We start from the raw sequence: 17912 nt of genomic DNA, 5'->3' as shown, positions 1-17912 counted from the left end.
AGGAAAGCATTGAATATTTAACTAAGATCTAGTATGAAGGAGAGAAAATGTCAACAACAAAAAAAACATGCCAGCTATGGAAAAGAAATAACAGGGATGTTTCAGTCATGAAAATGGCAGCTGGGATTATAATTGTGTTTTCTGTTTACAGCATCAGTATAAGATGCTGTTAATATAAGTTATTAAAACTGTACTTAAGATTGGCCTAAGATTGAATTATTACAAAGTAAATCACTTGGCTCTAAAGAAATAGTTCTCTATCAATTTTAGTCACAATTCCTATTGTGCTGTGTAGTTACCACTATTTTGTTTTACTGTTACATTTAGTTGACATTGATTCATCAACTTTCTATTTTCTCTTATTTCTCTAAATGTGAAATATTTTGTCATTTTATGATGCATTAAACTCTTAAAACCTAAAATCACTTTTACTCCACTCCACTGTAGTTTAGAGGGGGAAATGCCTTTTGTGGAAGTTAAAATAAGTATATTACATTCAGAGAGATCAGAAATACTAATTTGTATTTCTAGACTCAGTGGCATTTTCATTGTAGTATAACCTGTCCCTGTTTTAAACCTAATGTTCAGAATTTCAGAATAGGAAGTGGGGGTTTTTTGGTAGGTTTGTTGTTGTTGTTGTTGTTGTTGTTGTTGTTGTTGTTGTTGTTTTTAAAGCAAACACAGCATGCCACCTAGATATTTGTTTGGCTTTTTTCTCTTCTCATTCATTCAAATAATTGCCTATTAATTAATAAAGAGCCCAGTTTAATATGAGATATACTTTTCTATAAAGGAATTATCCTTTTATTACTTAGTAGTTAAATTTTCTTTTTTTAAAAAAAAGTAAATTCATACTTTTCAGTATGCTTTATCAGATGCTCTTAATGAACCACTATTAAGACTGCAAGGCTACAATACATGAAGGCCCTGATTACAGGAATTAAAATAGTGTGTATTGGCTTACTGCTGCTTCCCAGCAGGAAATCTCCCTCATAATTCCTTTGCATCTAGTCTCAGCAGGAGAAGATTGACAGCATCGAAGACCATGTCAACAGTGCTGCTGTGAATGTTGAAGAGGGAACCAAAAACTTGGGGAAGGTAAGGCTCTGCTCCTGCTGACAAATCAATGGTCCTCTGCCTCCCAGGAATCTTCAGTATTAACCCCATTGATCTGCCCTCTTTAATGTTGAGGGAACTAGCAATTAAGGAAATAAGGAAGAAATGGCACATAGGTAGTAAAAGAAATCAATGATTGTTGTAATATTCTACCCCAAGAGTCATTCTGTCAAGAGGGATTTTTTTCTTTTTCTTTTCTTTTTTTTTTTTTTTTTTCAAAAAGAGAGTAAACTGAAGCCTTTTGGTGATGGGCATTTCTGCTATATAGCACAGAGGAATTATCAGAAAGAAGAAGGGCCCCAGCTAGTTTGCAAGAACTAAGGAAATGAATCAATCCGCCAGATACCATGATGGCTCTGGGATCATCGGGACCCAGAGTCCCAGTGGGCTTTGAATCTCAGGTGTATGAACCACAGTAATTTTTTTGTGTATGTGCACCACAAAAGGTCAAGGGGCATTCAGTACCTGTTGCCATTCATTTAAATAAACTAATCAGATAATTAGTGAATTATTTGTTTTATAAGTTAGCTAGAGGCCATTTAAAGTATCTAGTCTTTCTTTATCCATCTGAGTCCTGAAGTCTTGTGTAATAGCAGTACTCAGTCTTCTTACTTCTAGAATATTCCACTTTTTTTTTCATAAGTACTGTTCTGAGGGTTAACTACATACATCCCAAGGGTTAAAGAAGCATTGCCAGGAGTAATGAAGGAAAAATGCACATCACTACAAGCAAATATTCTCAATTCCATTTCTAAATTGAATTTTTTTCTTTCATTTTTTTTTAACAGGCTGCAAAATACAAGCTGGCAGCTTTGCCTGTCACAGGTGCAATCATTGGAGGAGTAGTAGGGGGTCCACTTGGCCTCTTTGCAGGCTTCAAGGCAGGAATTGCAGCTGCAGTTGGTGGTGGGTTGTTGGGCTTCACAGGTGGAAAATTGATACAAAGAAAGAAACAGGAAATGATTGCAATCACTTCCAGCTGTCCAGATCTTCCTAGGCAAAGTGACAAAAAATCCAGCTGAAAACCAGACCTATTTCATTAGGATCCCTATAGCAGTTTGACAACAATGATGGACACGCAAGTCAGCTCATGGAAGACAAGTTTACTCATTGATACAAGGAACGTAGACAATCACATGGAATGGAAATGGAATCCAAGGAAACATTTTGTCATTTGACAGAGTATTAATTGAGATATTCGTGTTTCAGTAGCCCAGGTGTTGAGAACTGCCTCCCAGGTGAAGTTCAAAGATGACTGTTAAGTTACAAATTTTCTATGGTTGAGTTACGGCCTCTTAGGATTATATGCCAGTCTGTCAGTGTTTAGTTTTAAGGTAGGTTTAAGGGATATTAGAGGAATGTTTTCCTTATTCACCCTGACTTGAAGATCTAAAGAATTGGCGAGTTTATAGGAAATTATTTCAACTATAGAAAGAAAATGAAAGTTATTCTACAAGCCTTTCCTTGAGGAACTGGAACTTGGTCTCTGGGTGGAAGTACAATTGATATGTCATCGTGTTCAGTGTGTGTCCACTGGGTAAGACTGCTACAGTCCAGCACATATTTAGGGGACTGAAGTGAATGAAGCCCAGCACAACACAGCCTTACTCTTCTCAGAACTGTTAAAAGAATAGAAAGACAGTCATATCCTTCATATCCTATTTTCTTTTCTTTTTTTTTTCCCCAAAAGACCTCCTACCTCTCTTCCAAGCTCTATTTATTACTTTGAACTTGCCTTCTTTCCTTCCCTTTTTTCTTCTGCCTCTCTTTAAATAAAGAAAATAAGTGGTAGGAGACTTCCTTTGCCAGTCACAGACATTCCTACTAATCTCTTTCCCTACATTTTCAAGGATCCTTTGCTTCTTTCTTATGGAAATATTTTAAAAGATTGATTCAACAAATCTACAATGAGAAATTTTATTTACAGAATGCACTTTACAGTTCTCTCTCTGTGTACTTACTTTCCTAAACCTCCAAGATTAAAAAAAAAAAAAAAAATCTAATCATCATTCAGTCTATTTTAATGTTTAAATCAGAGAGGAGACAGAGCCAAAGTGACTTTTTTTTTTCTTTTGACAGTTTTCAGTCTCAGGACATCAGTATACTCCTTCAAAGTAACCTGCTAGGGAGCCAAGCCTTATCCAAAAAATCTTCCCCTTAAGTAACATTTTAAGAGAAGAGAGAACTTTAACTGCTTATCTCATCAGATTAATGTAAAAAGGCCTTGGAAGTTTTAGTGGACTTCAAGACCAATATGAGCCAACAGTGTTATTTGACAGCCAAAAAATCTAATGCATTCTTAAGGTTTCATTGATAGAAGTATAGTGTGCTGATCAAGGGAAATCATTTGGTCAGCATTTATTAAGGGCCTGTGTGCCAAGTACTTTGTCAAGTAAAAGATACAAAGAAAGACAAAAGATATTCCCTACTCTCAAGAAGTTCACAGTCTAAAGGAAAAATCTCCTAGATTCTGTGTTAGTCATTTCACATATATCTCTAGTTCTGTATTTGTTCTTAGGGCCACATCTCTGGAAAGAAAACGACAAGTTTATGTGCATATATAAGAGGATGACCAAGAATCTAAACCAAGGGGGTATCAAGTATATAAACTGTAAGCCACATGCAACCTCTAAAATTCAAGTACTACCCAAATAAGACTAAAATGCAATGAAGAAATATTTGACACAATATAATAAAACATAGATAATATTGCATTTTAAAACTAAGTCAATATGTGGCCCACAAGAATTTTTATGTATATCAGTTGGCCCCAATTTCTATTTAAGTGTGAATACCACTGATCTAAAACATGCTATATGAGAGTCAGGTAAAGATAGTAGGAATGTTTAATCTAGAGAAGAGTAAATTTGCAGGATATGTAATAACATCCATAAAATGTTTGAAAGGCTATTATATAGTCTTTTTTTTTCTTGGTCTCAAAGGACCTTTTGAACAAGAAAATACTTAACAAGGTTTCTCCTTAAGTAAAAACAATGGCCTACCTATTTTATCTTTTTTCTTACCTTATACTTTTTACTTATCTTTTTACTATCCAGCCATTCAAGGATCTCTCCAAATTATTAACAAGCTTTTTAAAAATTTCACCTCTTTTCCTTTACCCTCCATTTCTTCCCTATTCCCTCCCTTTTTTTTCTCTTTTACACAATACACACATTTTAACAATTTTCTTATTATGTTTATCTTTTGGGTTAGGAGAGAAAGATCTCTCCTATTCTAGCACCAACTTGAACAAAAAGGAATAGGTCCCGTCTATGGTACACATTCATCCAATTGGATTATACAATAGTCAGAGTAGCTGTTGTGAGAGTGATGAGTGATGTGATATAGTGAACTGGAGGTCCCGTGATTCCTCTGGGATTGAGTTTATTTCAAGGAATTTCTGTTCATCATTAATTTTTTCCATTAGTATAAGATCTAGAGAGAACCATGATTTTATTATTAAAGTTGTTATTCATTCTCACCAGTTTTACAAAGTCTCAGGAAAGAGAGCACTATTTCCCCTTCTTTATGTGGCCCTTGTATTATTTGCTATCTGCTTTGATATCTATTGTCTCCCATGTGGTATTGTTTTAATACAACATTGTGTTAATATTTATGTCTGAAAGTGTCCATATAACTCCTTAGAACTATATATGGTTTTGGTTTTTGTTTTTAGTTTTCCAATCTTTCCTTGACACAAGGGTTTGGGAGAAGCATTTCAATTAGGGTACATTTAATCAATTCTTCATTTAACAAATTTTAATTAAATACCTATAATATAGTTGCCAGACACTGTGTTGAACATTGAGGATAATAACGATACTACCCCTAGAGTTAACTGAGCTCTTCAAAATGTTATATAGGCAGCTTTAATGAATAGAGCACTGGGTCTAGAGTCAAGAAAAGCTGAGTTCAAATCCACCTTTAGACACTAACTCTGTGACCCTGGGCAAAGCCACTATCTCTCTTTTTTTTTCTCATCTGGAATATGAGGATAATTGTAGCATATACCTCCCACAGCTGTTGTAAGAATAAAATGAGATACTTGCAAAGCACTTTGCAAACCTTAAAATGCTATATGAATGCTAGCTATGGTGATGATGCTGATGCTATATGCTAATTATGGAATGGATCCCATTTCTAACACATGTTCTATGTCTGGCATCTCCATTCACCTTTTTTGCAAAATTCAATGTTATTCCCCATCAGTTTTCCTTCCACATGATCTCCTCATTATTCCCACGTTAATCCACTCCTAATCATCTATCTTAACACTGGACATCCTCTGTGCTCTGCTTTTTAAATGGCACTCTTGAGTCGTTGCAGATGAGATATATAAAGCTAATGGATGTGTGGGGCGGGTGAGAGTTTCAATGACTCAGAAATGAGATGGGACTTCCTAGCTAAACTCTTAGATTACTATTTTTAGAATTAAGTTGTTTCTACCAGTAGTACTAAGAATGAAAATACTTCATTTGCATTACTTTTTATGCTTCCCAAATCAAGTTTTTGTTTAAATAATAGATAACAGACCCAGAGCCTGAAAATGAGAGAGGAGGTCCATAATGAGAGTTGCCATCTACTTTACCCTTACTGGTGATACTCCTTGAAATCTTTATTTGAAGAAATAACCCAAGCCAACTAAACTCATTCCTACTATTCTTCCTACTGTCCCTTCTCCCCTACCCCATTTATATGTGTCATTCCCTCATTAGATGTTTCCTGAGGGAAAGATCTCATTTTATTATGGTTTGTATTTGTATTCTTAGCACTTAGCGCAGTGCCTGGCTATGGTAAGGACTAGGTACATGCTTTATTTATCTGTCTACAACAGGAAAATGATAGATTTAGAGTTTTAAGGCACCATAGAAGTCAATTAGTCTAAAGATGTAACAGTGCTTGGGAGATTCCAAGGCAAGTTCTCTAATTGTACTACAATGCCTCTATTAAGGTGGTAGGGAGAAGCTCTGCATGTACTCAACACTTGTTTGAAAGATTCACTCTTCTTAGGAATTGAATTCTGCATAGTCAGTAATCACATTTAAGATATGCTGTATTTCTGGACAAATTGTTTTAAGTTATGTATCTGGGAAAATGACATGTTACAATTGATTTTCCCATAGGACAAATGGTCATAATGAGGATTTATATTCTTTTCCTAAGAGAGCTTAGTGACAAACTTTTTGAAAAACTGTTATATGCTGTAGTTCTTCAATTACAAATTATGTGAATGTGGGTATAGATCATTTTTAGTTGGAGTCATTTTTTTATTTTAACTATTTCGATATATTTCCTTTATAATCACATGTGTTTTCTATATTTAACAACATTTGAAAGAATCCATGAGACTGACAAAGGGGTACTGGGGTACCTGACTTGAATTAAAAATCCATACTAAACAGTATAAAAGTTTTCCAAAGTCTATGTAGATCACTTAAACACAGTGGTGAAGTCAGTTCTGTAATTATCTCTGCATGTGCCATCATCAAATATATTTATTTAATTTTAAATGTTGTTTTCTACTAGTAAGAAGGATAGAGACAAGAACTCTTTTTGTCTTTTTATCCCCAGTGTAGGCTAGGGTATGGAGACTTGCATTTAGTAGGGTCTTCATCAGTGGTGGAGAATTGTGAAGTCTGGAGAGAAGAGAAGTTTTTAAGTCTTTAAAAACAAAAAAATGGGGAAAGTGCAAATTGACATAAGAAAGGACTTAAATGAATTCATGTTTTCCTTCTCTTGGATCTAAAATGCTGTCTTTTTTAAGAGTATGGATCAAATTTAACCTAATGTTTCAAAAACATCAGTAAATCTTCATCTTAAATATAGTTTGTTGAGATCTAAGTCAGAGATTTGAACCTACTTTGCTTTGTTCTGACCCAGGGTCTAGGGTGAGCTAAAAATATTTAACAAGATCAGGAAGTTACACAGGCCAAGGAACAGGGACCTCAGTTATCCATCTTACTGGCAGAACATATGGAGATGGGATTTCTCTATAAGAGAAACAAGTGTTATCTAGGAGAAAAAGGAAATAGAATTTACATAACTTTGAATAGCTGGTTCTCTGGTGGAATGGATGTATGAAAACAATTTGTTCCAATGCCCATGAAAGCAGTTAAAGCAGGTGCTATGGAACACTCGGAGCTTGGTCAGACGTGCAAGATGCCAAGCTTATCCATGGCATCTTAGGCCATCATCCGTCTTCCTGATTTTCAGAAGATTTTCTGAACTGGTGTCTGGATAAACCCTAGATAGTGAATGCAATGTAGGAACACATGGGCATTTTTCTGAATGGAGGTTCCCAGTAAGAAATGTCTTGCTTAAAGACTCTGAGAAGGATGGTACACAGTGAAATATCCAAATATCCCCCCAAAAATGATAGCATTTATATAATACTTTAAGCTTTGATAAGCACTTTGCTTATATCATGATGATATTAAATTCCCTTGGGTAGTAAAAGAAAAGCAAAGGGAATAAACTGGGGAAAGAAGCCACGAGAGTTGACCAAAAAAATAAAAAAGTGGGGAATTGGTCTCAATGTGGGGAATGTATAAGGTAGTGAATTTAGGAGAAACAATCCAAACAACACTTACATGTGGATATTTGATATAATCGTATACTTTAGAGCTGTGCATTCCTGTGAATTTATTATCCTAGACTAGAAACTTGGGTTGGTTATTTTTTTTTACCTTGTCTTTTCCCCACTGAATTCTTTCCATCATATCCCTTATTGGAGCTATTCCATAGCCTCTCTTTAAGTCCCCATCCTGAGGTGTATCCTCACACCTAGTAGATGACATCACTCTCTGCTTTCTAAGAAAGGTGATGGAAGATATCTAGTGTGAGTTCCTTCAATTTCACTTCTTCAGGCCAGTATACATCTTCATCCATTCTTCCCTCTCCCTTTTTTCTAATTTCAGAATTCAGTTTGCCTTTGGGTACAGAGATTTGGGTGGGTGAGACCCTTAGCTCTAAATAGAACTAATTAAATACAACAAGGCAAAGTAGGTAGGTATAGGACTGTATAAGCCAAGTATTAAGTTCAGAATATGAATATTCCTAGGAAAAAGAAATCACAAGCTGGTAAGAACAGCAGGCTCCTGAGGCATAAAGACAAGCATTTTCTTTTACTTCCCATTTTTCCCTAGAGTAACTCTTTGGTCCTAGGGTTTGAAAAGAAAGCCATATGCCTTAAAGGTAGTGAACTGTTAAGGAAACTCCATCCCTATGCATGCAGTAGGAAGGAACTGTACAAACATCCTTCACACTGTCCTTTCCTCAACTAACATCAAGGGACAGTGTGCCTCAGAGTACTTAGGTAGATACTTAATAAATATTAGTTAATTGATTAAAGTATTTGCCATCTGACTATTCTATATGTTACTGATTACATCTTTTGGAAGTTCTCAATTTCTATGATTTTGGCACCTAATTTTTATTTTTTTTCAGAATTTTTAATATCCATACTGATGGTCCTTCATAAATAAATTACATTTAAATAGCATTTTGAGATTTAATAAGCACTCTCCTTACCACAACTCTATCAAGTTAAATAGTGCAGGGGGGGTAGCTAGGTAGTGCAGTGGATAGAGCACCAGCCCTGAATTCAGGAGGACCCTAGGTCTCAGACACTTAATACTTCCTAGCTGTGTGACCCTGGGCAAGTCACTTAACCCCAGCCTGGGGTGGGGGGGAAGTTAAATAGTGCAGGTATCAATATATCTATTTTACAGGTGAATAAAGAGGCTCATAAATTTAAATTTAAGAGGCTCATAAATTTAAGAGGGACATGCACGTGAATAAGTTTGAATAAGAGTCTCTATTCAACTTAGAGCTGCATTTTCCCATTGTATTATTCTACCTCATCCCCATAATTCTTTAAACTCCAGCCCTAAGATTTCTATCACCCAGCAGAATGGTCATACTGCGGAGCTCTTCATCACATAAGATACTTTTACCTCCAATAAATTGAACCTGAAATTACACCTCTGACCTCTTGTCTTGCCCCATTACTTTATTACAATGGCATGTTTTTAGTCTCCATCCTGTGTGGTCTTTCTGCAGTAACTAATACTGTTAGTCATTTCCTTCTCGTGGCTTGAACGACATAGGAGATAATATATTAAAATGAATGGAAAGAACTCTAAATAGGAAAACTTCATTTTTAGCCCCTGCTCAATCACTAACTTTACCTGTATGATTTTGGGCAAGTCATTACCATCTTTGGGTTTCTGCAAAATGAGAAGGTTAGGTTCCCTACCATCACCACACTATATCTTTTGCCACCAGCCAATGAGTCTTTATACCAGCACCTGGAACTCTGCCAATTCTGATTGGTGAGTTTTCACGTTACGTTGTTGGGGGTCTAGGACTTCATACCACACACCATCCATCTCTACACTGTGACAGACCTTTATTTTTTGTCTTTCCACATTAGAGTGTCTCCTTGAGGGCAGGGATTATTATATTTGCTTGAATTTGTATCCTTAGTGTTTAGCACCATGCCTGACACATTAGTAGTAAGCAGTTGTTTTTTTTTTAATCTGTCTTTAATAGTCTTAGATTACTTCCAAACTTTATCCTAGACAAATCAAACTACCTGCATTGCAATAAATGTGCCCTGACTTTTCCTTATTTTTATCTTTTATTTACTACCCTTTATGCCCAGAAGGGACTCTTCTTTTGAAACCTGTTCCTCGTCTCAAAGTGCATCTCAATTGCTAACTTTATAAAGCTGTTGAAATATTTGGAGACATTCTTTTTTTCCAGAGCTAATGAATTTTCCTCAACTAAAGGTGATTTATCTGGTCTGGAATTGCCAGTATTTTGCATTGACTTCTTTTCACATATTGTCTCATTTGTGTTGTAGTGTCATCCAGTCTGTGATCATATTTTGTTATTTGTACCTTCTGAAATATCTTATCCATTCTTTCCCTTACATATATTCCCAGTCATTTCTGATTGGTAGAGCACTGTAATAGTACTGGAACTCAGGTTAGAAAGATCTGAATTCAAATCCTACTTCATACACTTAGTAGCTGTGTGGTTCTATATACTCAACGCAAATTTCTTCATCTGCAAAATAAAGATAATAGCACTGGCTTTACAGGGTTGACTTGAGGACCGAATTGAGATATCTGTAAAGCATCTTGTCAACTCTAAAGTATAAATCCTGGCACACTCCAGTTCTTGGGTGCCACCACAAAATTAAAACTCCTCTTTCATTATGTAATGCTCCTGTTGGGGGAAAAAAAAAAAAAAAAAACTTCTCCACAAAATCCAGAATTGATCTGACATGCAAGTATGATCTTGTATATCTAGTTCAAGTCTTCTTTTCCTGATACTCTTCAAACTGAATCTCAAACTGGTCTAATTACTGACTGTTAAATGTCTTTTGTGCTTTCTCCTTTTCTTATCCCATTTCCCTACTTGAAACATCATTGCTTTGCTCTGCCTATTCAAGCCTTAGCCATCCTTCAAAGCCCAGTTCAAGTCTTAGAACCTCCATGAAACCTCCTCTAAATACTGTTAACCTATGCTTATTTTTCCCTTCTCAACTCCTGTGTAATGAAATACTAACCTGTTACTTTCTGGCTAAGTGTTCTAGTTGTGGCTCTCCAACTAGATTATAAGCCCCTGGAGGTCAAGGATAATGTAGAATTTAGGTTTCTTTGCAGAATTAGCTCTACAGAGAAAGAAAGAGAAGAAACACTATTGGCCCTATACAACTGTTACAGGGCTCTCCCCATCAGGGATATATTTGAATCTGCTGAACAAAAACGTTTCACATTCTCCCAGTAACAAGAATTTATAATTAGATTTGAGGAATCCTGTTATGTGTCCCAAGAGGAAGAGACACATAGAGGTATTTGGTGCAAAGATAAATACTGGTTAGAGAGTATTGAGCTAAAAAGGCTCATTGGGAAGTGTATTCTTGGAGTACTGTGAGAGCTAGAAAAGACTAATAAGATCTATTAAACACTACCCCTTTTTTGCTGATTCACTTGGGAAAGAAAAAATAATAGATGAGGCTGTATTACTTTTCTAGTGGTCTTGAAGTCCTGAGTAGGAACTTTGAAACAAAGGCATAGGTGGTATTTTCCTTCCTTTTTCCAGTTGAAGTTGTGATTTTGGAAAAGATGTGAATAGCCAGATACCTTGAAGATAGTAAAATTGTGTTTGGCTAGAGTCCCACTGACCTATTAAGTGAAGAGGACCAAAATGACATCATTATGTTGAGGTCAAGGTACAGTGTGTCTGAACTGTGGAAGGCTCCACCACAGGTCAGGCACAAATAGCCCATATGAACATTTAGAGGGGAATGTGTGAGGGGTGGGGAGGGGAAGGGAAGTGTTCATCTTCCAACATTCCTTCCATTTACTGTCCCTTATTAAATCTGCCTCCTATTCCCTTGGCTCCACCCCTCAACCTCCTATTACATTGCATCTCTATCATTTTACCTGGTACTGGTGGTAACTTCTCTCACATCCCTTGACTTACTGGTCCTAGAGGGGGAATCGTGATACTCTTCAAACTCCCTAACCTCCCAGGTCCTAAACCTAAAATCCCATGATCTACTTCATCATTCTACTTGAGCTGCACATAAGGAGAGTTATACATTAGATCTCACCATTATTTATAGGAGTTCTACTTCCTTAATTACAAGTAAGCATTCCCATATCTGACCATAAAAATTTTAATTCTCCTTTTGTCTCCTCGCTCCTAAGTCTTTAACCTTATATGGTTCTCCATCTTCCCCACCTCTCAGGCTATTGCTCCTATTTTGATTTCACTTGGCTTCTCTAATCTTGGCCCAGTCATTAGCCATTTCTGTGTACTTGAAGCCTTTGCCTTCATTCTTGTTCTGCCATCATTCTTTACTTGCAAAACCTTGGATTGTTCCCACTGTCCATCTCCTACACTCCTAACCGAGAGGTTTGATTTGTCCAAAATTGCCTCATCTCCCATCCCTGTGCCTTGGCATTGGCCAACCCCCCTGCCTGTAATACACTTTTTTCTCTCAACTCCATTTATTTTGTGATATATATTTATATATACATACACACAGGTGTGCATGTATATATATGTAGTGTGTAACATTACATATATGCAAATAAAAACATTTGCATCTATATGCCAAATACACGTTATCTTCCTTGATAGAATATAAGCTAATATCTTCCCATCCTTTTTGAATGAGTTTCTTTTTCCCCCTCAATATATTTTATTTCATTAAGTATTCCCCAATAATATTTAAAATTTTGACACTAATTTTTTAAAAAAATTGAATCCCAATTCTCTCCCTCCTTATCTTCTCACACTCTTTGGGAAGACAATATGATATCAAGTATACATGTGAAGTCATGTGTATTACCTTGTAAAAGAAAACACAAAAACATGTTTTAAAAGTATGCTTAAATCTAAAGCAGAAGACTTGAATTTGCATTTCTGTTCTACCATTGTTAGTTGTGTAATTGTGGTTAAGTTAGCTTCTTGGAGATTTGGTTTCCTTATCACAGAACTGCATGAAGTTCAAGTGTGAGAAAAATAATTTGTAAACTATGTGTGAGATTTTCTTTATTACTTTGTTTTGCAATTTCATCTTTTTTTTCTCTTTGCCTTTATGTTAAATTTAAATATCTCTTCATCACCCCCACGCACACACACCCTCCCCCTACTCCATACCACTCCTCCCACACATACACACACTTGACCTGGTCTCTCATAAGGTCTCTCATATACTCCATGCCTCTCCAAGATTCAGAACTCCCTCTTCTAACTCTCTTCCACTTTGCACATCCTTGTCACTGAATTACATTCTCTTCTGCCTCCTCAGCATCTTTTCTCCCTATGGTTGCCTTTAAAAAAAATTCCATCATGTCTAGAAACATCCTATTATCTCTGAAAACCTGAAGAAAAGAGAAACTTTCCATTAGTCCTTTCAGCTCTTTTAGAGGGAAATTTATTTGAATTTAATACACACAGTTCTTGATTGACTCTGAAAGGAACATAAATATATCCCCAGTTCTTTGCAAGTCCCTTGAACAGTTCTAAATAACTAGAATACAAAGTGGATAAGTATATGAGAAGTACAAAGTGAAATGTGAAGACTAATGGAAGAAAGGATAAAAACTGGTAGGAAGCTGGGAAAACTTCATGGAGGAGATAGGATGGCAGCTTGGCTGGAGCATGGAATACTTAGAGAACATAACTAACTCAGGCAGTGGAGGGCCCTCAATGACAGTTTGAAATTTAATTCAGTAGAGATTAGGAGCAAAGGGTTTTGTGCAGAGTCCTGATGAGCATGAAAAAAACTAACAAAAGTAACATACGTTGGAACAGGGAGAGAATGCAAGTATAAATATTGATTAGGAAGACCATTGTCTTTTAGTGGAATAGCAAGTTTATACTTAGTTCCAGGAATTGGAGGTGGGCAAAAAGAGAATTGGATAAAGGAGATGGCTCACAACATAATGGGGTTCCAGAAAGCATAGAAGAAAGTGCTAATGGGGGGGCTGTGAGGAAGCTTAGCATGATGTCAATAACATTCCCTTTAAAGCATAACTTAATGAAGGAAATTCATGTTATTTCAATTTAATTCTGAAAATATTTATTGAACATCTACTGCATACAAAGTAGTTTTTCCATGCTTACAAATGGATATCCTTCATCACAGCTTTATAGGTTTAATAGTGCTCCACTAATCTAGAGCTAACACATCCTCTGCTGCTGATTCTCCTTTGATGTTATATGTTAGTTTTAGCTCTTGAGCTCAAAATGTTTTTTATCACTTACCCCTGAACTAATAATCCAGATCTCCGGGTCCTGGTTATCTGTCTTTTATATCTGTGTCCTAACTTCAATTAGGAGTCTCTTCCTCCTCATAGTTAATAGTTAACATTTCAAGGTATAAAAACTTAACACATCTCACATGAGCCTCAATGAGTCAATCAAGCAGCATTTATTAAATGTCTACAATACGCCAGGCACTATGCTAGATGCTGGGAATACAAAGACAAAAAGAAACAATTCCTGCCCTCAAGGAGCTTACATTCTATGGGGGAAACATTTATACATGCTACTAAATGAAAAGTACATAGTAAATTGGGCCAGTGGATTACGCAGGGTCTAGCACTTAGGGAGATCAGGAAAACTAATCCAGAAGGTAACATAAGCTGAGCTTGGACAGAACCTAGTGCTTCTATGAGGCAGAGATAAGGAAGGAGCATATTTTTGCCTTTACTGGCAGTGTTGGCAAATGGAATAGTAGGAGACAGATGACATGACAGCAAAGAAGCCAATGTAGCAGGAATCAATAATATGTGAATGAGAGTAATGGGTAAACAAGCCTGGAAAGGTAGACTGGAGTCAGATTGTGAAGGGCAGTCATTTAGAGGAGTTTGTATTTCATCTCAGAGGCAAAAGGGAGCTAGTGAAGTTTGGGGGTTTTTGTGTTTTGAGTTTGGGTTTTTTTATTTTTTATTTTTTTTGCTTGTGACTTTAGGGATATCACTTTGGCATCTGTATGGAAGACAAAATAGAGGGGGGAAGGAACTTGAGGTAGGAAGACCAACTATTGCAAGTCCTGAACTAGGGTGGAGGCTGCATATGTGTAAAGTAGGGGAAATATGTGAGAGAGATTGCAAAAGTAGAATGAAAATAGGATCTAGTCAGATAGGGGGAATGAGAGTTGAAGATGACTCCAAATTTGTGTACTTAAATGAGTGGAATATGGCAGTGCCATTGGCAGACACAGCAAAGTTGGAAGGGTGGGGTTCGGAAAAAGATGAGTTTGAGATGCCCCACAACTTTCTGAGGTAGGTAGTACAGATATTATTATTCCCATATTTAAAACTAAGAAACTAAGATTCAAGGAGATTGTGACTTTCACAAAGTTACAGTATCAAAGTTTTAGAACCCAGTGACTTTAGAGCTTATCTAGTTCAACAGAGACTCAGAAAAGTCAAATAATTTGACTAAGTTCATAAAGGAAGTTAAGTAGAAGCCAGAATCTGAACCAGGTCTCTGACTTTACCTCTGTTAGCACATTTCTTCTAGAACTGTAGGGTCCTATCTTCATTTCTAGTTGCTCTCAGGAACCAGAGTCCAAGGAACCACTAGAGTCCAAGGCACGTAAGCTGGATCCTGATCTCTTGGGACCAAACTTCCTGGATGACCTCTCTCTTGACCACGGGATCTTCTGACTTGCCAGAGCATCTACATGGTTGCCAGACTTCCTTATGATTTCCATTTGCCTCCCAGAATTTTAAAGTATTCCTTACTGAAACCCATCTTTTGGGAGATCTGCTCATTGGCTTCTGCTGGATTTCTGTTGCATGTATATTAAGAGAAACTAGACATATTTATCCCACATTATTGAATCTATCTAGTTTTCAATTCCAGACAATCTTGGTTTCACCTGAACTGCCACTGACCAAACCCGGTACTCAAGTTATCTAAAGCCCTTCTAGATATAAAATTCTGATTCATGTCTTAGCAAAAACTAACTCTCTGAATAATTTGTGGCTCAGCACATTAGTATAAAATGATACAATTTTAGAGAATAAAGGAATCTTAAAGATTATTTAATTCAACATCCCAAACATGTAAGAAAATCATTATCTTGAATAAGTGGTCACCACAGCTCTATTTACATATTTCTAATTATTCCATCATTGGTTAGCTATGTTTTGATAAACTTCAAATACCCATTCATCAGTATGGTCACTTTTGACTGGTACACATGGCAACATATATTGTGCAAGTCTTGAGCAAGATATTCTATAAACCCTTTACGAAAAACCCATCCAGTTCACTGAAAGCTTTCTGGTTTGTTTCCCCAATATTTCATAGATAGCACTGCAGCACACTCAGAATGTCCATTTTTGGGGGGAGTCCTATGTTCAGCCTTAATACCTTTTGCTTGTCCTTGATATCTTTCATGTTATTTGCCAAAAGCAGGGTCTTTATCAAAAGCAAAAGGCCTTGTATTGTTTGACATTTTTATCAATGACTGTTGAAGCCATAGAATTTTGTATCAAATTTGCTGATGACACAAAGCAAGAAGGAAAGGTCATGTTCAAGACCAAGTCAAGATCCAAGAGATTTCTACAGAATGGAATATTGGGGTGACTAATAAGATCTGTGTGACCTTGAAACCTATATTCATCTTTAAAATGTGATGGTTGGACTACATTTACCTCTATCTCTGTGAAGATGAAATTCAATAGAAGCAAATGTGAAGTCCTCCCTTTGAGTTTAAAACAAAACAAAACAAAACAAAAATATTCCATAAAAACACAAGAGGGGAAGTATTACTAGACAAGAGTTTGTGAGGAAAAGATCTAATGATCTTAGTGGTATGTAAGCTCTGCATGAGATAGTATGTCATGAAACTATGGGCTGCCTCAAGCACTTGTCTCGAATTGGTAGTTTGCCACTGCATTCTGTCCTGGTCAAAACACATCTGTAGTACTGTGTTCAATTATGGACCCATTCTCAGAAAGACAAGCTGCAGAACATCAAGAACATCCAGATTAATGAGAGTTCTTGAGCCATGCCATACAAGAGATGGTTGAAGGATACTTAGCCTAATGAGACTTAGTGGGTCTATGTTAACTGTCTTTAAGAACTTGAGAAGTTGCCATGTGTTAAAAGTATCAGTTTTATTTTCTTTGGCATCAAAGGGCAGAACTAGAAATAGGAAGTAAAATATATAAGGAAGCAGATTTAGGCTCAGTATGAGAAAAAACTTCCCAACAGAACTATCCAAAATTCAAATTGGCAGCTTTGAGATGCAAGGTTTTCCCAAACTAGAGCTTTTCTAGTAAGGTTCTCTAAGTGCTGAGGATGTTCACAAGACATGGACTAGATGGCTTCTGAAGACTTTTCCAACTTGGGATTTCTGAGATTTTAACGCTACATCACTATGAATTCTGGAACATCAACAGGACAGTGTTATTAAAAGATGGGCAGTTGGGAAAAAACAAAACAAACAAACCTTGGATCAATGATAGTTAACTGACACTTAATTCCTAAATGTAATGCAACCTAATTTCTTGGCGAAACAGTGGTGTGGAACAAGTTGAGGAAAGAACCTTTCCTGGCTCCCTGTTAGCAGCATGACTTGACCAAGTCAATTTCTCTGGTCTGTTTCCCTAACTGTAAAATGAAGGAGTTGGCCTGGGTCAAGGGTGGGGAATGTCCAGCCTGCAGGCTAAGGCCCAGGAAATCATTTGCTAAGGCAACTGCAGGTGATGATGAACTGAAAGCTAGGTACAACAACTTCGAACTGTTTGAGTTCTATAAGCTAATAATTTTGTATGGCCCATGAATAAAATTATACAAGTGGCCCTTGGCAGAAAAATCTCCCCACCCCTCCCCTGGGTGATTTAAGATTGCTTCTAATTCTAAATCTAAAATCTCAATCTTATTTTTGTTCCAAATTCAGATAATGGACCATTTGTAGCATCCTTCCAAAACAGTTACACACACACACATACACACACACACTCACACTCATACACACTACACTCTCTCTTTCAATTTAATGGGGCGTGTGATGTATTTTTTCATCCTCTGTTGCTTTTCCTCCCCAGTATAGATGGGTAGGTCAAGCTCATGAAAGGTTGTGGAAGCCCAATATTTTTCTAGGACTCAAAGTAATTAAATACATCAAACACAAACAGAAACATATAGAGAACCTGGCCACCAATAAATAATTCTGCTTTTATTTGAACTTTGTCCAAGATTGTCTAAGCCAATTCTAATAGCACCTACTATGCTCCAGGTACTGTGCT

General features: G+C 36.6%; 1 protein-coding gene across 7 annotated transcripts in view; it reads left to right on the top strand.

Moving 5' to 3' along the window:
* Positions 1 to 15400, top strand: part of STX17 (syntaxin 17) — an 80295-nt gene extending 64895 nt beyond the window's left edge. For all 7 annotated transcript variants that reach the window (XM_074280081.1, XM_074280087.1, XM_074280086.1 and 4 more), the window contains exons 7-8: positions 1012 to 1098; positions 1905 to 15400. In XM_074280081.1, the coding sequence (XP_074136182.1) occupies positions 1012 to 1098; positions 1905 to 2138 (321 nt within the window). In that variant the 3' untranslated portion in view covers positions 2139 to 15400. The remainder of the gene's footprint in view (positions 1 to 1011; positions 1099 to 1904) is intronic.
* Positions 15401 to 17912: the final 2512 nt, after the last annotated feature.

This window comes from Sminthopsis crassicaudata, chromosome 1 (genome assembly GCF_048593235.1).
Source record: "Sminthopsis crassicaudata isolate SCR6 chromosome 1, ASM4859323v1, whole genome shotgun sequence".
Lineage (NCBI taxonomy): Eukaryota > Metazoa > Chordata > Mammalia > Dasyuromorphia > Dasyuridae > Sminthopsis > Sminthopsis crassicaudata.
Note: the sequence above shows the minus strand (reverse complement) of the source record. Positions and strands in the feature narration are given on the sequence as shown.